This window comes from Lynx rufus, unplaced genomic scaffold (genome assembly GCF_022079265.1).
Source record: "Lynx rufus isolate CCGP_SWC_20201006 ecotype Redwood Valley unplaced genomic scaffold, mLynRuf1.p SCAF_2, whole genome shotgun sequence".
Taxonomy (NCBI): domain Eukaryota; kingdom Metazoa; phylum Chordata; class Mammalia; order Carnivora; family Felidae; genus Lynx; species Lynx rufus.
Window position 1 is genome coordinate 208,742,569 of NW_025814834.1, and position 10,484 is coordinate 208,753,052.

The 10,484-nt window shown below is 60.4% G+C and overlaps 1 protein-coding gene across 4 annotated transcripts in view; it reads left to right on the plus strand.

Annotated features, from left to right (window-relative positions):
• UBR4 (ubiquitin protein ligase E3 component n-recognin 4) overlaps positions 1 to 1,806 on the plus strand; it is a 132,976-nt gene extending 131,170 nt beyond the window's left edge. For all 4 annotated transcript variants that reach the window (XM_047082757.1, XM_047082760.1, XM_047082759.1 and 1 more), the window contains exon 106: positions 1,424 to 1,806. In XM_047082757.1, coding sequence (XP_046938713.1) covers positions 1,424 to 1,488 — 65 coding nt within the window. In that variant the 3' untranslated portion in view covers positions 1,489 to 1,806. The remainder of the gene's footprint in view (positions 1 to 1,423) is intronic.
• Positions 1,807 to 10,484: the final 8,678 nt, after the last annotated feature.

The window sequence follows — 10,484 nt, forward strand, 5'->3', positions numbered from 1 at the left end:
TTTTCTTGTGTGTCTTCACCCTCTGGGAGCTCCACTCTCAGGGGTCTCTAGCGACGCTCACAGAATTCTGCTTTCCTCCCAGCCCTGCGCCAGCTGACGGAGGTCCCTGTGTGCCGGGGGCTTCCGGTTTGACTGTGCTTTGCAGTGGCCTCGGCAGAAGCCGAGCACCGTCATGGACCTTTGTTGGCCCAGTGCTACCCCCGCTATCTGGTGGTCACACGTTGACATTGCTCAGCTCAGCGTTTTTGTTAACTTGCAGCCTTGACGTTGTCCCCTAGCCACACGCCTTCCCAGGAGCCATTCCTGCCCGAGAGCTGGTGGCCCGTGTATTTGTGTCCTCGGTGCCATGCTCTGGGGAGTGTGTGAGCAGAGGCTGTTGGTGGGGATGGAGGGTCTGAGCACGAGAGGAGGGGGTGGCAGGGGAAGGACGGTGTTCACCTCGGTTCATGGCGTCCCAGCCATCCTGCAGCTTGCAGCGTCGTCACCAGCCTGAAGCAGGGGAGAGCGGGACCTGCTGGGCAGGGAGCCTCTGTAGCCTCACGCCGGGATCGGGTTTTTACGGCATGATTTTATTACTTCGTTTAGGCTGGCAGAAAATTTCAGAATACCAGACACACCCTGCTCAGATGCAAGGGCAAAACCACCTTCCAAAACCAACAAGGGGTGATCGGTGCCAACCTTTCCCCCGTTAGCACGGATGCTGGGGAGAGGACTTGGGCGTGAATGTCGCCAGGACTCGGGCTTAACAGCTTGGCGGCCGTTAACTTTGAGCGCCCTGCTTGGGGGCCACAGAGCCCCTTCTGTGCACTCGCACATTCACACGTGGCCTCATTTAATCCCTACAGAGACCCAGGTAGGACTTGTTACTGTCCCCGTTTGATGGTTGCAGAAACGGAGCTCCCGAGCTTTGGCAGCTCTCTCGAGACCCTGGGACTAGTGGTTGCAATGAAGCCCAGCTGAGCCCAGGGCCCTAACCCTAACCCTCGTGGCCCTTGGGGGCACTGGTCTTAGCTTTTCCTTGGCCCCGGCCCCTTCGAGAGTATGCTTCGTGCTGTGGACTCTCTCCCTCCAGAAGGCCCCTCTGCTTTGCTGGGAGTTTCAGCAGACGAGAGGCTCCCCTGCGGTGGTTCGTGGACCTGGGTTAGAACCTCTGCCCTGGGGGTCGTAGGCTTGGTCTCTGCCACTTTAATGCCTTGGAACACACAGTGGCGCCTGGTTGCAGAACGTGACCAATTCCTCTTCCAGAACGAGAGTGCTTGCTCAGTGACTGCCTCCCCATCATCGCCATTGTGCCTGGGAGCAGCGTGTCGGAGCTTGTCAGGGCACATGGTGTTCTCTGCGTGGATGCGGCAGCCGTGACTCAGTGGGCTGGGGGCTGTGCATGCCTGCGCCTAACCCACCCCTGCGTGCCCTTGTTTTCCAGGTCTGTTATCAGAAATCACTGATCCTGAGAGCTTCCTAAAGGACCTGTTGAACTCCATCCCCTGAACATCACACGGAAACTGCAGTTAGCAGAGACCCGAAGCGAGCTTGCCTTCCATCCTCCGTGTTCTTCCCTCGTGTGCATCGATCCCCTCCCCCACGGGACGCGCGGCACCACTCCTCCCCCCCATGTCTTGGAGTGGCTTGGGGTTTTTAGGCTTCCTGTTCTGTCTTGTGTGTGTGGTGCACTAGCTATGAAGTTGTCTGTAACCCAAGCCGTGGAAGGGCCTGTGCGTACCTAGGCGCCACGCGCTGTCCTGGCCGACTCCGCACTCGCGTGTGCACATCTTGGCAAATAAACGAGTGACTGAGCACACACTGAAACAGAAGGTGTTGCCTGCTGCTTAAACCCACCCCGAGTGTCCCTGGCCAGACGCTGTCCTTGGCCGTGTGGCTCTTTCTGGCATGAGTGCAGGAAGACGGACGAATCCGCGTCGCCGTTCTTGTCAGTACCTAATGGAGCCCGTCCGCCTGGCCCGCGAGCTGGGGCAGCACCTTTGAGTCTGAGCTTCCTGAAGGCAGACCCCTCGGCCTCCCTTAGTTTTTCGGCCTTACAAGCTGGAACCCAAAGACCCGTGGAGCCGGTGACTGCAGACCTCGGCTGAAGGCGGGCTCAGTGGAGCAAGGGTGCTTGACGATCAGGCTAGCTGCGCGTCAGAGACCCCGTGGTGACTTCGCTTCAGGGTCGCTGTGTTAGGAGAGGGCCCGGGGCAGGCCTAGAGCCAGAGTAATGAGCAGCTTCCCTTTGCTGACCTTCCCTCTGCCGGTGTGAGTGTGTGTGTATGTGTGTGTGTTTCTAGTCTTCCCAGCAGCCCTGCAGGAGAGGGCCTGTGAACGGGCATCATTTGCCCAGGGCTGCCCCCCCAGTAGCCACTGGAGCTGTGAGTCTGTGCCCTGAAGCGCTGTCCTGCCCTGCGGTGGCAGCTGCCTTGAGGGCCTCGAGACCCGCTTTCCCACGTTCGTGGGCAGTGGCCCCGTTGCTGGCGAGGCAGCACGACTCGCAGGGGCCTCTCCCCAGACCTGGGCAGGGCTGCTCCAGACGTGGCCTCATGGGGAGGAAGAGCTTGGTGACAGCCATCTCCTTTCGTCGCCTGTGGGCTCTTCTGCCGACTGCTGCTCTGAAGACCGCCGCCTCTGTCTCGATGCCCAGCTTATGTGGCTCGTTCCTCAGGCCAGACCGTTCGGGACAGGAGGTCCCCTCGGGCCCCTTTAGAAGACTTCCACATCCCTCCCTCAGAGTCTCTGACCGGGCGGCCACAGGCAGGCGGGAGTGTCCTGCTTAGGACTTCGCCAGAGAGACAGAGGCGATTTGTTGCAAGAGCACGGCTGGAGGCCCCAGCAGGCGAGAGCGTGTGTGTGTCCGGGTGCACGAGTGCACGTCGGTGTTGGTGCTGGGCGAGAGGCATTCTGGGGGGCTGACGGGCGTGTCAGGCTCTCCTCAGATCCCAGCCCTGCCGCCTTTCGCGTCTCTGCAGCCTCACCTGTAAAATGGGCATATCAGCAACCGCGGGCAAGGGCGTTACCAGGTGTACGTGGGCAGGTCTGTCTGCCACGTGGGAAGGGAATGGCTGCTCTTGTTAACAAACTCGTTTTCAGTGTCTGTGATTTTGCCTTTCTCTTTAGCAAAACTTCACGTCTCAGCTGAGTGCCAAGTGTGTCTAGTGAAGGAGGATGAAGCACCTTGGACTCAGGGACACGTGCTTCTCACGCTGACCGCAGCAAGGTCACACCCTCTCAGACCCCTCGTCTCCCACGTGCCAGTGGTCTCCCGAGAGGCCATCTAGGTACACGCTCGTGCACAGAATTGCTATTACATAACGTCCCAGCAGGGACGGATGGGAACAGCTTCGTCTGGGACGGCCAAGCCAGAAGGGAGAGTGGGGAGGGTGCCAGTGCAAACGGCCGGATTACACCTGCTTACCAGGTGTCGGGCTTGCTGTTTCGGCACCATCGTAGGCTGAGCCACGTTTGCAGTGACACCGCAGGGCATCAGGAGTGTTGACAGGGCACTTTCACGAGCTTGTCCGTAGCCTGGTTCCTTCAGCCTACGGAGCTGGGGTCACCAGAGCACATTGCAAGGTGTCGGTTTATTTTCCTCTGCCCTTTTTGTATTTCTTGCAAAGGCCTCGGGGAATTTTGGCCCCACAGCCACAGCTTTCCTGGTGTCTGCACGGGCTACCTGCCGGTGACTGCCGCAGTCCCAGACAGGCTGCTGGCATGGTGACCTCATGGGTCTGTGACCGTCCCAGGGGGTGCCTGAGGCAGAGCTTGGGCCGGAGACGAAGCTGGTCTCGGAGAGAACCCTGCCTCCCAGGCCCTTGCCCCATGACATCAGCGACATGGTGATGAGGGACACCAGGCAGAGAGCCACTCGGTCCCTTCCTATCCCGAGCCATTTTCTGGGCTCGTTGCTTCTTGGGCCTCTGTCTTTCTCAACTGGCAACCCCCTTTGGGAAATTCAGATGATTCCAGAATGGCAAGGCCTGGTATTGGCTGCAATTTTTAAGCCCCTGAAGCCTGTGTTCGGCAATAAAGCTGGAGAAGAGATGTCGGCATCTTCCCTCCTGGGATTTCTAGAGCCCCTGGTGTCCTCAGTCTGTGTCCTGTCTCTCCTGGCAGCCAGCTTCCCCAGTTCAGTTCTGGGTTAGGGGCTAAATGGGAGGCTGGGTGGCCCCTTCCTGAGGCCCCCTCCCCTGACCCCGGTTATGTTTGCCGAGAACCAGGGCCTGGGCCGGGTCCTCTGCGTGTAATTCTCACGTGGACCTTACAAGTTAGGTCGTGTTCCCACCTTGCAGTTGAGGTAACTGCCCACTGGGCTCAGGAGCTGCTGGGTGTGTGGGACTCCTGAGATGTGTCCGCTGCCTTACTTGACTCGTCTGTGCGAGTCTTTTGTGTCCACCCGGCCCCAGGCCCTTGCTGAGGGCCTGGCGGTGTGTCCACAGTGTCCTTGTAGGGCCTGGGCTCCCCTGAGGGGTGCTAGACGGTAGCAGGTGAAGATGTCAGGGGAGGGGCGGTATGGGGCAGAGGGACTGTGACCGCCATGCAGTTTCTTAATGGGGCGGTCAGGTCAGTGCCCAACCCCCTCTAACCCGCCCACTTGTCACGGGCATCCTGTGGCCCTTCAGACCGCAGTGGGACACCTGGTGTGTGTTTGGCTCCCTGGCAGTTCCTGCTCTGGCCAGGCCAGCGCTTTTGGGGACTTGGGGACCCGCTAGGTAGGAAGACTCACTCTGTTCTCTGGCTTCAGATACGCTCACCTGTCCCCAGCTGGCCACCTGTCCCCACTGCTGCACCTTTGTCTCCGGAGCCTCCTCAGGGGTCTTTCTGCCCCCTCCCCCCCGCAGTCTGTTCCCTGAGCACCCCGACTCAGACTCTCCCAATTCACGCATTCACCGCTGCCATGGAACCGAGGCTCCTCCCCCAGCCGTCAGCCTCCCCTCCCATCCCTCCTCCTGCTGCTACTCCACGCGTGCCCCTGCTGTCCCAGAGCACCGAGGGGACAGCAGGCAGGGGGGCGAGGCTTCTCTAGGCCACCTCGACCCTCTTTCTGCCTCGAGACTGGTTTAGGGAGGCTCAGATGCAGAGGAAGGGAGCCGGGCAGCCTCGGGCTGTGAACGAGGACAAGGACCGGCCTTCCCCAAGTGCTTCCTGGAAGCGGGCGCTTCGCCTGCCGTGCCTCAGTCAATCCCTATTGCCATCTCACGTGGCGGGTGGCACCCTTCTCCAGAAGGGAAACTGAGGTGCAGAGAGGCTAACAGCCTAGGTCCGCCCTGCTGATGAGGACCCAGTTCTGGTTGGTTCCCAAGCCCCTTGGTTGCACTAATGCTGAGGGGGAGGTGCAGAGGAGGAAGAGGGTGTTCAGGGGTCTGGGGGTGTGACCCTCGCTCTCTCCTGTCCCCGAGGCTGGAGAGACTCCCCACGCATCTTTGCCTGCAGGTGCAGCTGCAGAGAGCGTCTCCCAAGACTACATGAGCTCTGAGCTCTCCATTCTCCATCAGCTGTGGGCAGTGTGGTGTCGTGGGGATGTGCCAGGGCCCAGAGGGGGCCCAGCTCTGCTGCGTGCTGGCCACTCTCCTCTCTGAGAGTGAGCAGGAAGTGAAGTGATGCGGTAGAAGGTGCTAGAACCCAGCACGGGCCCGGGCACAGGCCCCCTTAGTATATTATCGCATAAGGGAATCACAGACCGTCCGAGGTCAGGAGCCTTTGGGAATCCCCCCTCCTCACGTGATGGCTGTGAGGACAGATGTTCATCCGGGACACGTGTGCACGTATGCACGTGTCTGCACGTTCCATAGTTGCACCTGAGCCCGTTGCTCCGGTGACTCCTGTTTGCTTCCCGAGTTACTTCTGCCTCTGCTACTCTACAGCCCCTGCCTCGGGCACTGCTCCCTTTCCGCCCGTCCTTGTCTGTCGCCTGATCTGGGGGCCTCGAGGGCCGCCAGCTTGCCCACTTTGGCCCCCCTGATGCCTGGAGCCACTGGGCAAGGCGTGGCCGGGCGCAGAGCTGCGTTGGACCCCACCCTCCAGAGCACCGGCCTGGCCTCTGAGGGGAGGTGCCTGCCCTCTGCGATGCGACCCGAGGACCCTGTCCCTTCATGTCCTCCTTCATCTCACCTCTGCTCCTTTGCCGGCTTTGGAGGTGCACCCTGACCCTGTCACTCTAGGCTGGGACGGTGGGGCACAGAGAGGAGGGGGCCTGCCTGAGGCCCACATCCCAGGGTCTGGGGCATTCAGGCTCAGGGGCATTCCTGGCCTGTCACCTGAGTGCCTGAAGAACAATTGCCACGTAGTGGCTCACACTGGCCAGAGAAGAGAGGGACTGGTGTAGGGCTCAGAGGAGGGGGATCTCTCTTGGGGAAGAGCAGAGACCATGAACTTCAGCATCTGGAGCGGGCCCCATGCTTCTACCTGAGGCTGGGGGTTGGAGGTGGCCGGACTCCTCGGGAGCAAGAGAGATGAGGACTCGGGACATCCCAGGCAAGGGGCAGGACCCAAGTCCGCCCCGGGGTGACCAGCTCACAGGGGAATCAGCGAGTGGGCCCAGAACTCCCTGCTGGGGGCCAGCGCTCTGGTCGTGGGTGGGATCGAAGGAGGTGGGACTCCAGGGTCTTGCTTGTTGCTCTTTGGACCCTGCCCTTCACATCCCTCTGCCATCTTGCCCAATATCCTTGTCACCCCATCTGCCCCAACCGTCCCCCAGCCTGCTCGGTCTCTACAGGGGGGCTCCTGCTGGACCCTCGTCAGGCTGTTCTCGGGTTTAGATATCCGGGGACCCCAGCACACTCATATTTACTGAGCACCTGCTCTGGGCTGAGGTGCATTGTGTCAGACATGATCTTGTCCTTGCTACTGCTGTTCTGTTTCACTCAGAGAGGTGAATTCACTTGTCTAAGGCTGCACAGCCCGTAAGGGGGATGCTGCCGCCACGCAGCCAGCCGGAGCTCCGCTCACCCACCTGGGCCTGCTCCCCATCTGGTCTGGGCACGGATTTGGTCAGATCCGCCCAGCTCCCAACACAAGGCACAGCTCTGGGAGCCAGGACCCGGCCGAGTGCCCGCAGGCAGACAGGGCGGCCACACTCTGAGAACCGTGCAGAGGGCGGGACAGACAGAATGCGAGGCCCTGGGAACAAGCTCCCGGCTGGGAGGACAGGGCAGATATGTGGGCCCCACTGGCCCTAATGCCAGGGCAAACAGGGCAATTAGGAGGCAGCTTTCGTTCAGTGGGGACTGAGTGCTGGGCTTGGAGCTGCGAGTGGCCGGTGGCCCCGTCCCAGTCACGTGGCTGCCCTCAGCCCCGGCCTCTGCACAGGGCAGGAATCTGCTTGTTCACAGGGACGAGGTCACAGCCCTATGGAACGTGACTGTACACAGCAGGACAACGCCACTTTGTTTCCTCTCCTGGCTCCGGAAGTGGCTGCTGGTGGGCAGATTGTTTTCCCGGCACAGGACACCAATCCCTCCCTCCTTCCCTGCTCCCGGTGGCCAGAGGGGCTCTGGCCACCTCAAGAGAGAACTCACAGGCGGGTAACGGGCCCACCAGCCTCCACTTTCCCTTTCCTCCACTTTCCCTGCCTCAGCAGCCCCCTCTCTGCCCGCTGTGTGCGGGGCCGCACTCCATACCCGATGCTCACGTCTCTGATGCTCGCACCCACAGAGGTGGGCATTCCTAGTTCCGCTGAAATGAGGAAATAGAGGCTGCAGGGTGGGGTGCCTCATCCAGAATAGGCACCCCGCTAAGGATGGCCAGATGAAATCCTGGGTGCCGAGCCAAATCTGAATTTCAGATAAATGACAAATAATTCTTGGTATAAACATCTCCTCACGACTGCAGAGGACAATTTTTGTTTTTAGTGTAAGCATATCCCCTGCGATGGCTGGGACCTACTTATACTAAAGTAATTAGTCCTTGTTTATCTGAAATTCACGTTGAACCGCATGGCCCGCGTTGTCATTTGCTAAGCCTGGTAACGCTTAGCTCAAGTGGCTGTTGAGCACGCAGATTTGCGCAAACTCAAGCCCTGATTTTGAGGGAGCCGGTCCACTTCTATGGGAGAAAGTTCCAGATGCAACTCCCCACTGTGGGGGGCTGAGGGAACAGCAGGTGGCCCAGCCTCCAGGCTGGAGAGAGCCTGGTGTGTCTGGGGGGGCTTCCAGGTGGACAGGCCTGGAGCGTAGGGGAGGGGGCCCTGGGGCTGGTGAAGAGGTTCATCCTGAGAGCCATGTGGAGCCCGAAGAGTGATGAGCAGGGCAGGCAGGTGCCGGAAGCCTCAGCTCTGGCCTTTCTGCAGTGGCCGCCCCTTCACTGGACTGCGTCGAGCCCCCTGTGGCCCAGCACGCGTCCCTCTGCAGCACACCCACCCTGCTCTGCCCCCACCAGAGCTGCTCGGGCAGATTTGGGCTCAGCTGGCTCTGCGGCCTGGGACCAAGCTCTCCTCCTCTCGGGGCCTCAGTTTCTTCCTGTGTAAGACGAACACGCCTCATCCATCGGGTTAACCGAGAAGGTGCTTGCACAGCACCGGTCACAGGGGAGGCTCAGGAAACGTGAGTTGCTGGGGTTATGAATGACTCACCCCTAGGAGGGGGCTTTCACAGGCATGGTTTGGGTTCCATCAAAGGGAAACGCAGCTGCCAGCAGGGCTCCCGCAGTGACAGGAGCAGTCTTGGGGGGGCAGTGAGTCTCCTGTCATCGGAGGCATCCGGACAGAGGCCCATCTACCGACACGCCACCTGGGGGACAGTGATGTCAAAGGGCACTTCCAACCGTAAGGGCTGGGGGGCAGGTGAGAAGTCCAAGGGCTTTGGAGTCAGACGGTGCCGGGTGCTAATTCTGACCCCCCTACGCTCTGTGACCTTGGCCAACCGCCTCACCCTGCAGCCCTCAGTACTGTCCCCTGGGAAGGCGGTGCTGCCTCCAGGGTAAATGTCACCATGTTTGCAAAGGGCTCAGCACAGAGCGGGTGCCAAAGAGTTGTGGGTTCTAAGAAGCATCTCCCTGATGTGGGAACGGAGGCTTCTGAGAGCCTTTCACGGGGCCCTGCCAGGAGCCACCCATCCCCTCCCCGGTTACTCTGGCCGTCCCCCAGCAGGTGGGACTGGGCTGTGGCGAGAGCAGCCCCAAAGGGGACCCTCGGGTTGGAGGATAGAGCCCCCCCCGCCTCCGGGGTCTCCCTGGCACCCCCGGGAGGGCTTGCAGGGCCTGAGCCTGGGCTCTGTGCTTTGAGGCAGCTGGGAACCTGACCAGCAGGTTGGGTGCTAGGCCGGACCGCCCTCAGTGCCGCGTTGTGTTCCCCCGACCTGGGGAAGCTGTCAGAACAGGACGCACACGCGTGCCCAGATGCTTTCATTTTATCGACTCCTGGAGGGTGGAAGGTGGGCAGAGGTCTTCTGGGGAAACTGAGGCTCCAGAGGGGTGGGACTTGCACAGTCTCATGGGTATCAGGCACCACGGGGCACACAGCCTCCTGGAGAAGCTGGCAGAGGTGCTGTTCCCGGGAGGCCCCAGAGCAGGAGGGGCCACCGGACGCCCCCCCCCCACCGCCGCCCCGGCTTCATACTAACCAGCCAATATGTGCCTCATTCCAGGGAAAGCGCTCACAGGGTGTTTAATCCCCGCAGCCGCCCTGTGAGCTAGCTGGCACTACTCTCGTGCCCATTCCACAGGTGGGGAAACTGAGGCCACCCTGTCAGAAGCAGCAGAGCAGAGATTTGAATCCGAGTCCATCCAAGGCCTCAGTCCACAATCTTTATGCCTTTGCCACCTCAGTCTCCATCCTCGGCCCAGCTGGACTCTGTCTTGGAAACATCTGGACTCGAGTGGCCGGGACTATGGGGGGCAGTCACGAAGGACTTCTTAGTGTTCCAGAGGCTGAACGTGGCAAATCAGTTCAAGAAGGGTTTTCGGGGGGTGAGGCACATCTGGCCCGTGTTTTGTTTAGCCCGAGAGTAAGAATAGTTTGTGCATTTTTAAAAGGTTGGAAGGAAAACAAAGCAGAATGTGTAACAGAGACCGTATGTGGCTGGCAGAGCCCCAGATATCACCATCCGGCTCTTTGCAGAACATGCTTGCCGAGCTCTGGTTCAGATGGGGGATCTGGAGGCTCACAGAAGCCAGGCAGCCTGGGGACTGACCCCCACATCCAGCGTCCCTTACAGCCTAAGCCACCCGGAGTCCCGGTGCCAGGCGGCCTGAGCAGCTGGAGGAACCCACGGTCTCAGCCGCCGAAACATCCAGAGCAGGAGACCCAGGACCGGGGGATCTCGCGGCTCAGCCGGGCCGCTCTGATTTTCTGACGGTGATGGTGACAGGGGTGACAGATGTTCATCGAGCACTCACTCTGTGCTGGGCCCACGTGACCTGCACGCCTGGACTCCTTAACCCTTACAGTAACTCCTCAAAGTGGGTGTTAGTATCATCCCGCTTTACGGATGAGAAAACGCAGACTCAGAGAAGGCAAGTATCATCCCTGGGTCACACAGCAGTTAAGCGGTAGGGCAGGAGTA